The 18,161-nt window shown below is 48.2% G+C and overlaps 2 protein-coding genes across 3 annotated transcripts in view; both read left to right on the forward strand.

The window, feature by feature from the left end:
- CASR (calcium sensing receptor) overlaps positions 1 to 5,768 on the forward strand; it is a 38,104-nt gene extending 32,336 nt beyond the window's left edge. Inside the window, exons 5-6 of one of the 2 annotated variants that reach the window (XM_061988760.1) lie at positions 3,055 to 3,220; positions 4,318 to 5,768. In XM_061988760.1, coding sequence (XP_061844744.1) covers positions 3,055 to 3,220; positions 4,318 to 5,768 — 1,617 coding nt within the window. The remainder of the gene's footprint in view (positions 1 to 3,054; positions 3,221 to 4,317) is intronic. The other variant, XM_010197487.2, reaches the window with a different exon arrangement.
- A 4,018-nt stretch (positions 5,769 to 9,786) lies between these two features.
- On the forward strand, positions 9,787 to 17,545 carry LOC104549846 (cystatin-B). The gene is made up of 3 exons (XM_062005749.1): positions 9,787 to 9,952; positions 15,654 to 15,755; positions 16,524 to 17,545. Exons 1-3 carry the CDS (start codon positions 9,887 to 9,889, stop codon positions 16,650 to 16,652), a joined length of 297 nt encoding a protein of 98 aa, XP_061861733.1. The 5' UTR covers positions 9,787 to 9,886; the 3' UTR covers positions 16,653 to 17,545.
- Positions 17,546 to 18,161: the final 616 nt, after the last annotated feature.

Here is an 18,161-nt window from a genome sequence, read left to right on the forward strand (position 1 = left end):
TCAAGAAGTGTCTCTTCCTGCTCCTAGTTAAATTCTCAGCTCTTTCTGCTGGCTTTCCCCTCCAAGTCCCAGAGCCTTCCTCACAACCTTGCCTTGCAAACCAAACAGAAAGGCCCTGTCAATCTGTTCAGGTAAACTTGGACATGTACTCAAAGAGTGGGAGATGTCAGTATCTGCCACCTAAATTTAATCTACTTGTGCTTGTGCAGACTCAAAAGTATGTGGTGGAGTCAGGCCTACGTCCTTCACCACTTTCTTGCATACTTAGATCTTTTCAGCATAATAGTATCGTTAGCAGCTAGGGCTGTGTCTCCCCCATGTGATGGGAACACAGTACAGAGATCTGCAGGCAAGAGACAGGTGGCTTGCCATCAGAGCTGGCAGCAGCCCACTCCAGCCTAGAGAGAAACCCCAGCTCACAGAGGGGATACCAATCAGGCATCTGGCTTGTGGCCTAGGAGGTGACACAGAGAGTGTTAGCTTAGAAATGTCACTGCCAGGCCCTGCTGCAACATCCAGATGTGTTAAATCAGCACCTGATTAACAAACAAGGCAATTCACTTCCCGGTGACTATTCAGGTTGGCTGACAGATCAGGTAACTGCTTCTGCAGTAGCAACACTTACTTAATACATTTACACCATCAGTTAAGCCTTACCTTTACTCCAGAGAACCCAGCTTCACTTACCGTTTAAATCCAGAGCTCTCTGAAGGAGACAAGAGTCAGACAGAGCATATTACTGCAGAAACACTGAGCTCAGGTTTTCCTAAGCCTAGCTGGAGTCTCTGAGCACAAACTATAAGAGGAATTAAAAAAAACCCCACCCTGATATTCTATCCCCTCCTGATCATTGCAAATGTCACTGGAACATTTCCAACAATTAGGATTATATTGTTTCTTACTTAAACTAATTAATTTTGTTCTTTTGGTCTAAATTTGTCTGACAGTACAACATTTATCTTCATTCTCTGTCCTAAACTGTTAAAAATGCAACTGGATGTTGCTCAGTGTCATGCCAGTGCACATAAATGGTGTGCTTGTGGACGGGTTTGTGATCTCTGTGTCTGCTGCAGCCTTTTTTTCAACTTATAGTTTGAATTTCTTCCAGATCAAAGAGAATAGCCACTACTTCATTTACTGAAGTCTTCTGTGTCTCTGCCATCCTCAAGAAAAAAAAAGATTAAGTGTAGTTAATTCTAGTACAAGAATTTCAGCATTGGCCAAACTTGCAAAAGAACAAGTTAAAGGGTAGATAAGGCAGATAATTTTTGGCAGAACTTGATGACATTTTCCACAGAATACTTCAGAAGGCAGCCAAAGCAATCTCAAAAGTACCAGCAATTCATCTTTGAGAAAAGTGGAGGATGAGTGACGTCTCAAAGGATTAGAGGAGGGTATTGTACTACCTGTTTCTAAAAGCAGATATAGAAGAGTCAAGGGAATTTCACACAATTGAGCTGAGATTCAGTAACCTGAAAGACTTGATAAAAAAAAGTTATTAAACAGTTTATAAACACTTAGAGGATAATAAAAATGATAAGAAAAAGCCAACATGGATTTGTCAAGGTGAAACATGCCAAATCAATTTAATTTTCCCCCTTGAAAGCTCAAGCTGCTTAGTAGATATTAAGGAAGCAGTGCATGACTTCAGACAGGCCTTTGATTCAGCCCTGTGCAGAACCATCAGTGGCATGCTAAGGGAAGCCAGTCTAGACTGAGTAAGTCCTCTTGGTGGATGATACCTGCTGAAAGGCTGTCCCAAGGAACGGGTATTAACAGCACACTATATTAATAGCAATAGGTATTAACAGCAAAGAATGCTTCAGGTGGGGAGATGGAGGAATTTGCCCTGGATGTCTGTCTGTCCAATTAATTATATGGTCCTGATGAACAACTTATAAACAGTGTTCCCAAACTGTGTTGCAACTATAATTCAGAGTGCCAGGCAATGGCAACCACTGTCAGATGAGCCACAAAATGGGCATCTCCGCATGCGAGTTGCCACTAGTGAGGTCTCATTTACCCTGTGGCTGAGGTTAACGCCTGCACACAGGCCATTTCCAAACCCTGTCCCCGACCCACTGACTAAAGGCATCCACAGAGGATGTGCCTGGAGATCAGCAGGTAAGCAGGGCTTGGGCAAACTAGTGGTAAACTTACAAACAGGTGAATGGAGGCTTCCAACCAGGGCAGCCCTGCAGATCATGGTGCTTTTCTGGCAGTGGAAATTGTGGGTTTAACTCCTCTGAGCTGAGAAACCCATGTTCTATGTCAGCTCTTTTTCCTTAATTTAGCTTGGAAAAGGCAGCCTCAGCCTCAGGTGTGTAAAAAGGCCCAGGCTTCCACTATTATGCTGAACTCCTTGTTGTCACTGTGCAATAGGTGTACAGTTGAGCATGCCCACGCAACCACTTGCTGCCAGGGTAAGACTGTGCCCAGGTGGGCTCACACGCAGCATAAATGCACAGCCAGCAGGTGACACAGCTCGTTATTTGCAGCAACAGAAGTCTGGAAGTGTTTGGATCTGCATATAGCTGCTGATTTGCACTTTTGAATGTTCAGTGTTCTAAAACCAGGGCCTTTCTTCCTTTCATATGAAAACTCATCTTGTTTAGTTAAATTACCTTTTTTTGTTTCTGGGTGGGAAAAGGTCTTCAGGAGAACAGGAGGAAGTGGGTTTCAAGAAACTGTTTTAATTGCCATAAATCATTAGCAGTCAATGTGCAATATATGGGATTGGGGATCAGTACTCAGAGCCCATCATCTCCAAGGCTGACTCAAGTTCCCACCAAGAGACGTCGATCACTTTGCCTTTAACCAGCTAACAACTGTTTCTGGTATGTGCCTCATCATACCACTTTGCAGTGCCCTCAACACAGTAGAGAATAGAAAGATCTGCTGATTTTCACTACCATCTTCAAACAAATATCAGTGCATTGGGTTGGGGAAGGATTGTTGTGCAAAATATGTCAGTTCTGTGTAGGGAACAGCTAATCAAGCAATGATACCTTTAGGGGAAGGCCAAGGTACTGCTGAAGAAAAGCTGAATGTGAGGCACTTGCCACCATTAACTCTCTTTATGCTCTTTTCTTACAGGTGCCTTTCTCTAACTGCAGCAGAGACTGCCTCCCAGGCACGAGGAAGGGCATTATTGAGGGAGAGCCCACCTGCTGCTTTGAGTGCGTGGACTGCCCTGACGGGGAGTACAGCGATGAAACAGGTAATACCCACAGAGCTGCCTTGGGGGTTTGCAGAGGACCATGCGAGCCCCCTGGGCAGCACCTGCAGTTGTGCTGAAATCATCTGCCTGCAGTCCTGAGCTGGAGGATGCTTTGCCAGAAGGCTTCGCAGAAAGTCTGGAGGGACTTCTGAAGACCTTATGGGATTTGAGTCCTATGGTCTCCTGTCTTCTGCTAAGCCTGCTCGTCCCTTCTGCTCTGAGTTAGGAAAATTAAGGCAGAGAACTTGCAAAAGGACTTGTCTTATAAGAAGCCTCTCAGGTAGCCACTGGCAAACTCCATTGCACTGTAGCAATAGCCTTTGTTCCCCCAAAAGCTTGGAGGAAGGAGACATTCCCAAACCTAATCCTAAATTCTGTAGTTAGCAGTCTGATTTTCCTCAGTTACCAGGGGGTTATTTCATTCTTTACAAAGAAATAAAGTTCATCTCATCCCTGATTTCACAAGCAGAGAGGGATATTTCCCTTTACAGGCTCAACAACCATAGCTTCTGTTGAGCACTGACACTGCAGGAGACCAGAATCTCAGGGGCCTCTCAAACATCCATGAATATCTTTTCGTTGTTTTCAGTGGGAACTTGGATTGAGCTCCTCAGGTTCTGCAGTAGAGGGAAAAGGTAACCTCAGCTTTAGAGCTGTCTGAAAGATTCCAAATTTCCAGCACCACTAGTTTCTCTGTAATAGAGACAGGCAGGGTGTTTCAAATGATGAAAAAAGTGTGAGAGGTACGAAGACAAGCAGAAGTAGATATAAAAAAAAGGAGGAATGGGAGAAATGAGCCTGGGTAACAGCTGATAGCAAAGTTTGCAAAGTTTTTACAAGAAATGTATTTCAAAAACATGAGCGCAGGGGCAGGACTCTTTTTAAGCTGGAACTAAGCACGTGTTTTGCTACATAGCCTGTGAATGGCTGGTTGCTGCAGTGTGAAATGCTCTGAGACACCAATATGTGATTCTGGGAACCTGCAGACACCTGAAGGGAACACCATGTGTGTTTAAGGCCAACGTGTAGCTGCCATATGTGTCATCCCATATTTCAGCATCTTGTTCTGACAAACCTTCCGGTCGCTTCTTTTTCAGATGCAAGTGCCTGTGACAAGTGCCCTGAGGATTACTGGTCCAATGAGAACCACACATCCTGCATCCCCAAGCAGATAGAGTTTCTGTCCTGGACTGAGCCCTTTGGGATCGCTCTGACACTCTTTGCTGTGCTGGGAATTTTCCTGACTTCTTTTGTCCTGGGAGTCTTCACCAAATTTCGCAACACACCCATCGTCAAGGCCACAAACAGGGAGCTGTCCTACCTCCTCCTCTTCTCCTTGCTTTGCTGCTTCTCCAGCTCGTTGTTCTTCATTGGTGAGCCCCAGAACTGGACTTGCCGTCTGCGACAGCCAGCTTTCGGCATCAGCTTTGTCCTTTGCATCTCCTGCATCCTGGTGAAAACCAACCGTGTCCTGCTCGTCTTTGAGGCGAAGATCCCCACAAGCCTTCACCGAAAGTGGTGGGGCCTCAACCTCCAGTTCCTCCTGGTCTTCTTGTGCACGTTTGTGCAGATCGTCATCTGCGTCATTTGGCTCTACACGGCCCCGCCGTCCAGTTACCGAAACCATGAGCTGGAGGATGAGATTATCTTCATCACCTGCCATGAGGGCTCCCTGATGGCCCTCGGCTTCCTCATTGGCTACACCTGCCTCCTGGCAGCCATCTGCTTCTTCTTTGCCTTCAAGTCTCGCAAGCTGCCTGAGAACTTCAACGAGGCCAAGTTCATCACCTTCAGCATGCTGATATTCTTCATCGTGTGGATCTCCTTCATCCCTGCTTATGCCAGCACGTACGGAAAGTTTGTCTCTGCCGTGGAGGTGATTGCAATACTGGCTGCCAGCTTCGGGCTCCTGGCCTGCATCTTCTTCAACAAGGTCTACATCATCCTCTTCAAGCCCTCTCGCAACACTATTGAGGAGGTGCGCTGCAGCACAGCCGCCCACGCGTTCAAGGTGGCCGCCCGGGCCACGCTGAGACGCAGCAACGTGTCACGCAAGCGCTCCAACAGCCTGGGGGGCTCCACCGGCTCCACTCCTTCCTCCTCCATCAGCAGCAAGAGCAACCACGAGGACCCTTTCCCTCTACCCGCCTCCGCCGAGCGGCAGCGCCAGCAGCAGCGCGGGTGCAAGCAGAAAGTCAGCTTTGGGAGCGGCACGGTCACGCTGTCACTGAGCTTCGAGGAGCCGCAGAAGAACGCCATGGCCAACAGAAACGCCAAGCGCAGGAACTCCCTGGAGGCCCAGAACAGCGACGACAGCCTCATGCGGCACCGGGCCTTGCTTCCCCTGCAGAACACTGAGCCCCTCGGCACTGAGCCTGGCTTCCAGGCAGCTTCCAGCCCAGAGAGCAGCTCGCAGGAGTCAGTGGTTGGAGACACTAAGGAAGAGGTACCAAACCCTGAGACGGAGCCTTCCCTGCCGTCGGCCAACTCCCGAAATTTTATAGGCACTGGAGGCGGTTCTGTCACAGAGAACACGGTACATTCCTAACGAAAGATCAGTCGTGAAAAACACACCAGCCCCCAAGAGGAACTTGCTCACCTCTTGCCTCCGAATGGGAAAGACAACAAAAACACGCTCCTGTGACACAGCCCCACCACCCCTTGCTGTTAGTGCTGGCAGGGTAAACGCACGTGCCTCCAGAGGAAGGACTGTGTCTGGGGAGCCTCGGACTGAATTTGCGTTCGCTTTACCGAACCCAGGGCATCTCAGAAGGACAAGTCAAGATGGCATCTGGTGGGGCTTAAGCAGAAGTCTGCATGCTGCCTTGCCTGCATAAGCTTTCCCTGCCAGACTGCAACTCAGCTGACTATGGGAGGCACTGGGCAATCCCGCTATACTCTGCTTTTACATTTATGTATAATATTCCTCTTTCCCACTATGTATAATATTCCCTCTTTATCCAGTATATGTGATCTGTAACCATGTGTGTCAGGACTCTCAGCTCTACAGAAGCAAGGTACACGGTTTCACTTGGGGGAAGCATGGTCATGGGGAAAATAAAAAAAGCCCCCATCGTACTGCATGCTGTGTACAGCCAAGGGTGTGAACATGTAAAGTATTTAATGTGACAGAGCGCCCTGCTATTTATATTTAGTAATGTCCCAGTCTCTCCTTTCTGCCCAACAGGAAATATTGGACAATACACTTCTTAGACTCCATTGCACTAGACCAAGCTACTAAGTTCCTACTGGTTTCCTCCAACCTGCCTGTTTTGGTGGAGGGGGAGAAACTGCTTGTAAATCGCTCCCCGGAGAACATTGCGAGAGCACGATGAGATGTATCCTCGATTGATTATGTCGCTAGTAGTTGTATGCTTAACAAAGTGTCGCTGCTGTAATATTCCACATGGCATACATGGCTAACCCTTTCACACCATAGTCAGTGTCGTGCTTTGCCATATTAATCTGCCCCACACCTACACGGCACTGGTCATGACGATAATGGTGGGCCTGACACAAAGAGAATGATATGAGGTGAACTGGAGGAGTTAGGGACGGAGAAGTAGCTCCTAGGTGGGGTAACGTGATTGCAGGAGTGGGTGAACATCCAAAGCGTGTGTGCTGGTAGACGACTGGAGGAGGAAGACGTGCAGGCCTGGGCTCTGAGATACGCGCAAAGACAAAGAGATAACTTGGATGTATTTTGGCTCCTATAGGCCAGCTAGCAGGTTATTCTCCTCCTTGCCCATCTTGAAGAGAGGGCACCTAGCACAAGAAAGGTGGACTCTGCCTAAAGAAAACCAGTAAGGACTTTATCAGAGAGCATAGCAGAACTTCATTGCTCTTGACACCCATCCCACTCCCCCAAAAGCAGAAGTAAGCACTCCTGGTTTTGCAAAGCATACCTGGTTGCAGCCTGATCAGAGAAAAAGCAGCCCTTAACAGCCTGGCAGGCGGGACTGGGGTTATCTTGCAGAATTTATCCCTGTCTTCCCAGATCCTGTAAGAACAAGGAATCAATGTGAAGATGTCAGCACACTCCCTCCTCAAACATGAAAGTAGTCTAGACCACCATGGGCAGGTAGAGGGGCCGGCAGCTTTGTGTGGGTGGAGACAAAAGGACTGTTTGGAGAAAATACCACGATTCTCTTGTTACTGTTTTTGCTTGGTGTTCTTTTGCCAGGGCAGGCAAATAAAACTTACAGGTGACATTACTGCATAAAAACCTTTGTTTTGCCACATCCGCTTGTTGCTGATGAGGAAGAGGGGTTTGGGCTTGGGAGACCAAAGTCCACAACTCCAAGGAGCACGCTACTCAGACAAGTTATTTTAACCCTTTTGTTGATCTGTTGGGGGGGTGGGGGGTGTCAACTTTTAATTATGTAAAGAACCAATACAACTTTAACTGTAAGGTCTGCAAATCACAATATTTGATTAAAGCTATGGCACAGCTGGTCTTAAAAAAAAGAAAAAAGGTTTGAAAACACGATTTTGGATAGCACGTCCTACCTCTGGACCCAGTGAGGGTTAAAAACCAGGTCCCATCCCCACACTGCAGACTGTGGCCTCTAGGCTTAGTTCAGGGTGCACACCCGCGGTCTGTGGAGTCTAAATGCACGAATGGAGATGGACGCTAGATGGCAGAAAGGGCTAAAAACAAGCACTGGGGTTAAGGCCCATGCTCCTAAAAATGTCAGTTCGAATGGTTGTAGTGCTAGTGAATCATTCCTGCGGGCCAAACTTAGCACAGTAGCCCCTGAAGCAAAGCTCACAGTATTGAAGGCATAGGAGAGCTTATGAAATGAATGAAATTAAAACGATACGAGCTGAGGTCTGTGCACGACCACAAACCACACAACATGAGAAATAAAAAGGTACTGTCAGCTGCTTTGTTTGGACAACACTATTCACTGGCTATGCACACAGTAGATAGTGTTGAAATTTGGGTGGTTTTCGTTCTTTGAGTGTTTTTAATTCTTTAGCTGTTGGGGTTTTTTTTACACCTACTTGAAAGGAATTTGTACCCTGGCACACAGCAAGGCTCCAACAGCTGCCATAATTTTATAGCAACAAACCAACTCTGCTCAGTTTTCTGAAGAACCCCCATCCAACCTGCCTGCACATATACCTGGAGCTCTAAGCCTCGATCTCCATATGCTGCGTGAGCCTATTGTAGTGATGCATGTGGCAGATGCAAAGTGATTTGCAACCAAACTCTTTTTGCCATGCATGGAGAAGGGTTCTCATCCTGCCAAGTCTGGAAAAAAGAAGGTTTTCTCAGACAACTGTCCAAAAGCCTGTCTGTGTGTCACACAAGGCAATACTGATGAAGACAAGTTGGAAAACATCCTTCTGTTGAAAGCTCAAGCCTGAGAATCTCCACTGGCAGCTGCCCACGTGAATGGTTACCCCATCCCACCCCCATGATTCAAAAAACCTGCTGGAAAGCCCGTGCTGATGTGGTGCCTCCTGAACCATCCAGAAACAAGGCAACAACAGAGTCTGTCAGCTCTGTGGTAGGATTTCCATCAGCAATCATGGCTGATGGGCAGGGAACCATCCCAGTGGAGAGCTCAATCTTTCATCCTCACTGTGCCCACCAACCTGTCAGAGCTCTGCCTGCCCAAAGTCCCAGCAGAGTATTTTATTTGGTGACCACAGAGGAGAGGGATGATACCAGGGAGAGAAAACCTTTGTCTCCATTCTGTTTCATGCCTCTCCCTGTGCCATCCCCGCCAGTGTAGGAGGTCTGTTCAGCGTGCAATAGCTGCTGCTGTTGAAGTTAGGGTTACAGTTACTCAGTGCACTGAGCGATGCTAGGAAGCAGGGGCACGAAGGTAGGTTTTGTTGTTGTTTTTCCAAAGAATCTGGATGTTTCAGCTCGGGTGGGATTTTAGCTAAAGATGTGAACATTTAGACTGAAGTCTCACCAGACTGTTTCTCAAAGGCTGGATAATTCACCACAGCCTTTGGTTAGTTGGAACGAAAGAGTTTTAGTTCTAGTGAATCATTCCCACGGGCCAAACCCAACACGATAGCCCCTGAACCAAAGCTGACAGTACAGAAAGGCTGGGAGAGTTTAATGAATAGGAATGAAAACGACATGCTGAGGAACAGCAACATCAGCCTGGGAGAGGGAACGATGAGCACTGTGAACCAGGGGGTCCCATGAAAGGGAACTTTCCACGCGGTTAGAAGCGAACACGTCACGTAGGTGGAAAACGTGACACGCTAGAACAGCAAAAAGCTGCAGCTCAGGGCAGTCCTGTCCTCCAGAGGTGACCGCCGCAGAGACGGACAGGCTGCAGACCTGTGCATCGCTCCGCAGGCAGCTCTGACTGGCTGCAATTCCTGCTTCTAGCGCTTTTAAAAAATGACCGTCGTTACTATTTTTGATCGGTTAGCGAACTACAGGAGGGAAACTTTTCTGCCAAGCCCGGAGAGGGCTGGTCCCGCCGCTGCCTCCGTGGCGGTGATGGACGGGAGAGAGGAGGGACGGAGGAGAGGGAGGAGAGGGGCGGGGCAGCAGCCTCAGAGCCCTGGCCTGGCCTGGCCCCGCCGCCGCTGCTGCTGCTGCTGCCACCGCTGCTGGTCCTGTCCCACCCCGCCTCCAGGCTCGGCCCCGCCTGAGGGGCAGGACCGCAGCGGCGCGGAGCGGTTGCCGGCATGTTGTGCGGGGGGACCTCGGCCGCCCGGCCCGCCACCGACGAGACGCAGCAGATAGCCGACAAGGTGAGGGCAACGTGCGGCGCCAGGGCGAGCCCTGGGACGGACTCCCTCGGGCCCGGGCAGGGCCTGGCCTGGCTGCGCCGGGGGCGGGGCGGCAGGTCCCCCGCACCTTCTCCCGACGGGCCTCAGGCCGTGGGGGCCGCATCTGCAGGCGGTGGGTTCGGACGCAGCGCTCGGGCCGCGCCCGCCGGGCAGGGGCTGGGTAAGGCCCGGGTGCGTTTGGCCGCCGCTGAAGGAGGAGGCGGCTGCGCTTCCCCCGCCGCTTGAAAGCAGGAAGCCTGGCAAACGGCGGGCGTGTTCCGAGCGGTCACTGGTTCTCCCGAGCCCCTCCCTGCGCCTGCCTGGCCTTGCGTAGCTTTATATGCTCCACGCAGAGCGCGTTCTGGGTCTACGGAGGAGGTTTTGGAAGGGTTTAGAGAGGAGCCGCAGGCACTGTTGGGTGCTCAGGGAGATCCGGGGTGCTTCCGTGTCCATTCCTGCCTGTGCAGGTGATGCGCTGAGCCTCTGCGTATCCAATCCGTGCCCCAGCTCTGCAAGGTCCATTTTGTCGAGCTTGAGGAAGGAGCTCAAACGGTTCTTACAAAGTCTAAACCTTGTAGACACCACAGGGGTGGTTTTCGGTGGGGTGGAATAAGTAAACTCTGCTGCTTCTGCTATTCCCCAAAGCAGTATTCAACTCTAACCACTGCCAGCTCCAAATTCTGATACTGCTTAGAGTAACTTAGATGACCACCCATGTTCATGAAGCACACGATTTTGCTCTAAAAATGCTGACATAAAACTCTCACAAAGCACGTGGTCTTGTTTCAGTCACGGGAACTCATTTTCCTTCAGCTTTTTAGTTTTATCAGCTAGGGTGTGTCAAGCCAGTGAGGAAAGATGATGAGCAAAGTCCAGCTTCTCACACTCTTTCTCATTATCTGGATTTGTTCCCCAGGCTGCAGCAGTTTCTAAGCATGCAAAGGAGTCGTTCTAGCTTGTAGAATCTGATGATTGTGCATTTAAAAAAAAAAAAAGAGATGTGCATCTCTTCAGCACCAGCCTGTTTGCTGTAATGACTACGTTACTGAGAATTTCTGAGTCACAATTAGTGTTAAGACCCGTAAAGGCCTACATGTCATGTTAAAGATAGTTGCAAATATTCAATTTAACATTGCACATGGACTGAAAACTGGGTTTGAAAGCCTAACTTTCTCTTCTGTGGCAAACTGCAGTGATTTGGAAATCCAAAAATAACATGACAGGCATAAAAACAAAACCCAGCTGGATTCAGAAGGGAACAGAATTAATAAAAAAAACCCTGGCGTTTTCATTTAAATCACATAAATATTTCAAAGTGTGTCCAGCTTGTTTTTACTACCAGTTTAAATTATTTAATGAAATACCAGTGGAAAATCCAAAACTGAAAATTGCCCATGCAGTCATATCCTCATCTGGTAACAGACTGAGGGAGACATTAGTCTTGTTAAATCCAGGTAGGCTTAAATTGTTTTGTTTGCTTAAAATGAGGGATTTTTTGTGGAGGTTTGTCAGAGCCTGCCAGTTCATTTGCCATAAATGCAAAATTTCCTGCTCCTGCTTTTCCAGTTCTTGCCTTCATTGTATTGTTTCATAAAAAGCACGATGATAGCCAAACGTTCAGATTTTGGGCCCTGGCAAGTACGGCTCCTTGCCCAAGGCAGGTACAGTGTGAGACAGAGGAGGACACCTTCCTTCCAACCGTATCTGGCTTAGGAATCCTGTAGAAACTGCATCACCACTGCATGGCTTTCCACTCTGGCCTGTTCAGCCTTTGGCTTCTCACTGGCAGCTGCAGCACAGGTTTGTCAGGGTGATTTTGACCCATTCACTTCTTAGTAACTTCTCTGGGAATGAGCAAACAGGCCATGCAGGTCAGCAGAGAGCCTTCAGGACATGATAACTGTCAGCACTGTGACTGAATCACAGACCAACTGAGTTGGAAGGGACTGCACCTAGAGTCACAGAATCATAGAATGGTAGGGGTTGGAAGGGACCTTTAGAGATCATCCAGTCCAACCCTCCTGCAGAAGCAGGATCGGATCACCTAGATCGGATCGCATAGGAACATGTCCAGGTGGGTCTTGAAGACCTCCAAGGAAGGAGACTCCACAACCCCTCTGGGCAGCCTGTGCCAGGGCTCCCTCACCTGAACAGTGAAATAGTTTTTTCCTATGTTTAAGTGGAACTTTTTGTGTTCCAGCTTCATCCCATTACCCCTTGTCACGAGGCACTACAGAAAAAAAGTGATGCCCCAATCTCCAGACACCCACCATTTATTTGTAAATATTGACGAGATTGCCCCCACCAGTCTTCTCCAGACTAAACAGCCCCAGTTCCCACAGCCTTTCCTCATAAGGAAGATGCTCCAGTCCCCTGATCATCTTGGTTCTGGACTGTCTCCAAAAGTTCCCTGTCCCTCTTGAGCTGGGGAGCCCAGAACTGGACACAGGACTCCGAATGAGGCCTCACCAGGGCGGAGTAGAGGGGGAGGAGATCCTCCCTTGACCTGCTGGCCACACTCTTCTTGATGCATCCCAGGATGCCATTGGCCTTCTTGGCCACGAGGGCACATTGCTGGCTCATGTTCAGTTTGTTGTCAACCAGGACTCCCAGATCTCTCTCTGCAGAGCTGTTCTCCAGCAGGTCAGTCCCCAGCCTGTACTGGTTCATGGGGTTGTACCTCCCAAGGTGTAGGACCCTGCACTTGCCCTTGTTGAACCTCATGAGATTCCGCTCTGCTCAACACTTAAGCCAGTCAAGATCCCACTGAATGGCAGCACAGCCTTCTGGTGAGTCAGGCAGTCCTCCCAGTTTGGTGTCATCAGGGGACTTGCTGAGGGTACACTCTGTCCCCTCATTCAGGTCATTGACTGTCCCCCGAACCAATCCCTGTGGAACTCCACTGGCCACAGGCCTCCAACTCAGTTTTGTGCCATTGATCACCACTCTGGGCTCTGTCATTCAGCCAGCTCTTGATCCACCTCACTGTTTACTCATTCAGGCCACATTGTCTGAGCTTTCTGATGAGGATGTTATGGTAGACAGTGTCAAAAGCCTTGCATAAGTCAATGTAGATGACATCTGCTGCTCTCCGCTTATCTAGCCAGCCAGTTATGCTTTCGTAGAAGGCTCTCAGGTTGGTCAAGCAGGATCTTCCCTTGGTGAATCCATGTTGACTCCCCCTGATAACCATCTTTTCCTTCATATGTTTAGTGACAACATTCAGGAGGAGTTGTTTCATCACCTTTCCAGGGATGGAGGTGAGGCTGACCACCCTGTAGTTTCCCGGTTCCTCCTGTCCACCACAGGGGCTTTTTCCAGTCAGGTCTCAAAAACCTCTGAGGCTAGAAACTAGAGAGTTTCTCTGGGCAACCTTTCACACTGCCAGAGTGTTGTCAGGGGAAAAGTTTTTCCCCACATCTAGCCTGAACCTCCAGCTTCAGTTTATGACCATTGTGTCTCATTTTTCTGCCATCAGCCCTCAAAGAGTCTGATGTCTTGCAGGTACTGGAATGCTTTCCTCAAAGCCTTCTCCAGGCTGAGCAAACTCCTTTTGTTTCTCTCCTCACAGCACGGAGTTCTCCAGCCATCTGACCCCATGGTCACCCTCCACTGAGCTCGCTGTGCTTTATTAACATCTTTCTTATATTCGGAGCCTAAAACTGGATTCCAGATGTGCTCTAACAAGTGCTCGCCAAAAATGGGTCGCTTGTCTGTTCTGGCTATGCTCCTGCTGATGCAGCCCAGTATGCTGTTACCAGCAGGGCACAGTGCCGGCTCGTGTTCAGTGCACTGTCCACCGGGACTCCCAGGTCTAAACTGGGATCATGAACCAGCAGGGCAGGCTGATAGCAGGTCTTTCAGACAGTATTTCTTTCTGGGCTGTCCCTCACGCTGAGTCAGGGTGTCACAAGGGGGTGAGTCATTGCCACAATAGCTCCCTGACAAACTCGCAGCTGCACGCAACTCTGAGTTGTCTGCTGTGGTGGAGCCCAGTGTTCAGCTTGCTGGTGGAAGTACAGAATGAGCTGAGCCAGGGCAATCTTGAGACCTAAGGAACCAACTTTGCACAGTGCCTAGGATAGCTAAGGATAGCTAGGATAGCTAAGGGACCACTGGGCAGGGTCAGTGGAGTGCTGATGTCCACCCTGTCATGGACCCCAGGGACAGGGTAGTCACTGATGAGCTGTTTTGGAAAGGCACTAGAGTTTGATCCTGTGCCTTTTCCATGCTGGAGAGGAGGGAGAGGGTAACCTGTTAGCAGGAATTCATAAGGAATTCCTTATGAATAAGTTCCACTTGAACATAAGAAGCAACTTCTTTCCTGTTCAGGTGAGGGAGCCCTGGCACAGGCTGCCCAGGGAGAGTGTGGAGCCTCCTTCTCTGGAGGTTTTCAAACCTGCCTGGACGTGTTCCTATGTGACCTGATCTGGGGGAACCTGGTTTAGCAGGGCGTTGGACTGAATGATCTCTAGATATCTCTTCCAACCCCTACCATTCTGTGATTCTATTATTGTTTCTGTTCCTACTTTACCTAGAGCAGCTGAGCAGTGACAAACTGGTGGTTTTTTTCCCCCAAGGACGCAGGTGGATTCAGTCAGGAGAACAATTGTATTTATTCCCCTTGAATTTAGGAAGAGGAAGTACACCCTCTAGTTAGAAATCTGCTCCCTGCTCGTGTTGTTGCACTGTGAGTGGAGAACAGGCTCCATGATGAGCAGGGCCAGGGCGATTTTGAGACCCAAGAACCAACTTTGCCCAGCACCTGGGATTGCTAAAGCAGCATGGGACAGAACAGGCTGAGGCCTGAGTAACTGCACTTGCGGCAAGGGCTCCAGGACTATTTCATATTGCCTGAAATCAGCTTTCCTGATCAAGAGTTTTATGGTACAGCCGTGACGTTCTAGACAGCCAAGCGTGGGAAAGAAGAGATGCAATTCATGTGTTCATGCCTGCCTCCAGGGTACTGAGCAAGCTATTCTGACTTCTTGAGCACTGGTTTTATACTCTGGAAACTGGGATGATAACTCCAAGGGCTTTATGGTTCAGTTAGTTTTTGGAAAATGTTTGCAGTTTGAGTGCATGGTAGAATACAGCAGACATGCTGGAAGAACTGTCAAGTGTTGGAAAAACTCAGGCTTGGGTAGTTTTGCTTTCAAAGCTTACTTTTTTGGATGTCTGTCCTGTTTTGCTGGGTCTGTAGTAACTTGTTCTGGGTTTGAAAAGGGAGCTAATGCTGAAAACGGCCCTTTGGCTTGTTGGAAGAATGATGTGTACATTACAAATGTCTCTTTAAATTGACCCATGGTCTTGTGCATGTAGATACTGAACCACTTGATATTTGTTGTTAGATGTACAGGACAGAAAGGAAAGCTGGGACATCAACAGAGGAAATAATTTGTCAAAATAAATCTTCTAGAACAGGCAGTTCTCAGTTGGAGGCTCCACACTTGGTGTCAGTCTGTGGCGACTGACTCACAGGTCTGTCTTGGCTTTTGCTGCCTGTCTAGATTTCTGGTCTGCAAAACTTAACAGTATTCCCTTTGATCTTTTACTGACTAGGAAAAGCAGGAGCTCTGTGTCTTGGAATTCAGCAGCAGTAACCTGGAAGGTGCTGAGGCACACTGATAGTGTGGGCCTTGAATCTTCCCATCAGTCCTAAATAACCTATTGTTTCCTTAAGGTGAAACCTCAGATAGAAGAAAAAGAAGGGAAAACGTTTGATGTCTTCAATGCAGTGGAGTTTAAAACTCAGGTGGTTGCTGGAACAAACTACTTCATCAAGGTAGAGGGCACTGGGCAATGGGTTTATTTGGGAGTTTTTTTACTTAATGTGCATAATATTTGGAATGGGTTTTTAACTTCACTTATCTAGAGGGGAATGCTTCTGATTTGGTCTTAGTAAGAAACAAATCTGTACCTTAGGAAAAAAGAAAATCTACTTCCTGCCCCCAGCCTGTCTCCCTGTCTGTATTAAATGGAGATAAGAGTACTTCTCTGTTTGCATAAGGATTTTTACTTTCAGTTACCTTGTGAAACTTGGGTTGGGGGATAATTCCACATCAGTGCTGTTAAGCAGTAACGCTGCATTAGGTGTGTAAAGATAGTGAAGTATCAAACCCACTCTAACTCTGTCATAGCGATACTACACACAAAACCAAGCAGCTCTGGTCAAAAACATTGAAGTGTTTGTCATGCCAGATAAGCTTAGAGCATTTGCTTCTGCAGGGGGGTTGGACTTGATGATCTCTAAAGGTCCCTTCCAACTCCTACCATTCTATAATTTCTGCCTGTATTTATTATTAATCACTTCTCTGCAACCCCAGTTCCCTACCTGTACGTTCCATGTCTCAGGCACGAGGGGTATTAATAACCATAGAGGATTAAGTGATATTTCCTCCCAGCCTGATTTAAAACAAGACCACACCTTCTGAGGTGGTGATGGCTTTTCTCTGCTCCCCTGTCCTCAAAAACACACTGGTCTGTGCCATCCTTCCCTTCTGCTGAGGTCTTCTGCTACTCCACGGAACTCACTGGCTTTCATGCTCTGCAGGTCCATGTTGGCAACGATGAGTACGTGCACCTGCGAGTGTTCCAGAGCCTCCCTCACGAGAACAAGCCTCTGAGCCTCCACAGCTACCAGAGCAGCAAGACTAAGCACGACCAGCTGACGTTTTTCTAGCAAGCTCTTCTTGTGTGTTTCCCTAGTACTTTCTTAGGGGCGTTTTCTGTAGGCTGCAAAATGTTGATTCCTGTGCCAACAAAGGAGAAAAAAAAAAGTGTCTGTTTTGTTGTCATTGTAAGCTTAATGCTGGGGAAAAAAAAATCAATTGCTTTTATGCTGTCCCCTTCCCATGCAATATCTATATTTTAGGGTCACACAGCTCCCCTTTCCCCCATACTAATGCAAACCCAAGTAGCTGCACTGACTTCAGCGCATCTTACCTGGAATACTGTGGCTGAGCCCTGTTTGTGGGCTTCCGTGGTCTGGCAATTGGGAGTGACACTCTGGTATTTACAAGGAGGAAGAGGAAAACCAGAGGCTTTTCTGTGACTATATCTGTAGACTGAAATTGTACTATTTGTTTTATTGGCAAAGACCTGAAGAGAGGCTTGAGCTGAAGCAATTTTGAAAGCAAGAGAGGGAAGAGGATTCTAGTCTTCTGAAACAAACATTCCTTGTTTGTGCTCCTGCAGCAGCAGGGTATAACATCCAGTATAGGGTATATGAGTTTACAAAAGCCACCTAACATTTTCTTAGTCCGTAGGGAAAGTTCTGGAAAAGAATTGAAGCTGGACAAGCATTTCTGCATTATCATAGAATCATGGAATGGTAGGAGTTGGAAGGGACCTTTAGAGATCATCTAGTCCAACCCCACTGCAGAAGCAGTTTCGCCTAGATCAGGTCACATAGGAACATGTCCAGATGGGTTTTGAAAACCTCCAAGGAAGGAGACTCCACACCCTCCCTGGGCAGCCTGTTCCACTGCTCCCTCACCTGAATGGTGAAATAGTTTTTCCTTATGTTTAAGTGGAACTTTCCATTAGTAACAATAAATCTTTCTCTTGAACTGAGATGGCATATTTGACTGGTGTGATATTGTTCTCTTTGCTGATTCTCAATATTGGTTATTATGTCGCTCAGAGATCTTTTCTCAATGTGTCTTTTTCATATTCCAGGTAACCTTGTGTTTATTCTGTGTTTTTATTAGGAATATGTTGTTTTAATTAGGTGGGAGACAGGGAAGATAGCAAGAAGGGCTTTCTGTGGGTGTGTCAGCAGCAAAAGGAAGACTTGGGCCCTCTGTGCTCAGCAGAGCAGGAGACCTTCCACAGAAAAGGCTGAGGCAGTCAGTGCTGCCATTGTCTCAGCCTTTACTGGTAGGACTTGCCTTTAGGATTTGAGATCCCTAAGCTGAGTGGGAAAGTCTGGAGAAAGGAAAACTTCCCTCAGGAGAGCTGGGTCAGGTCAGGGGAACAATTAACGCAGAACTAACCCAGTGCTGTGGCACTTGAGGGGCTGTAGCCACGGGTGTGCAGGGAGCTGGCCAATGGCACTGCCACACTTGATAGGGAGGTTCCCAAGGACTGGAAGAAATGAAAACATCACTGCTGTGTTCAAGAAGGGCAAGGAGAACCTGGAGCACCAGGGTCATCAAGCTTACCTCTGTTCCTGGAAAGGTGATGGAGC

Source organism: Colius striatus, chromosome 1, assembly GCF_028858725.1.
Source record: "Colius striatus isolate bColStr4 chromosome 1, bColStr4.1.hap1, whole genome shotgun sequence".
In the NCBI taxonomy this organism is placed as follows: domain Eukaryota; kingdom Metazoa; phylum Chordata; class Aves; order Coliiformes; family Coliidae; genus Colius; species Colius striatus.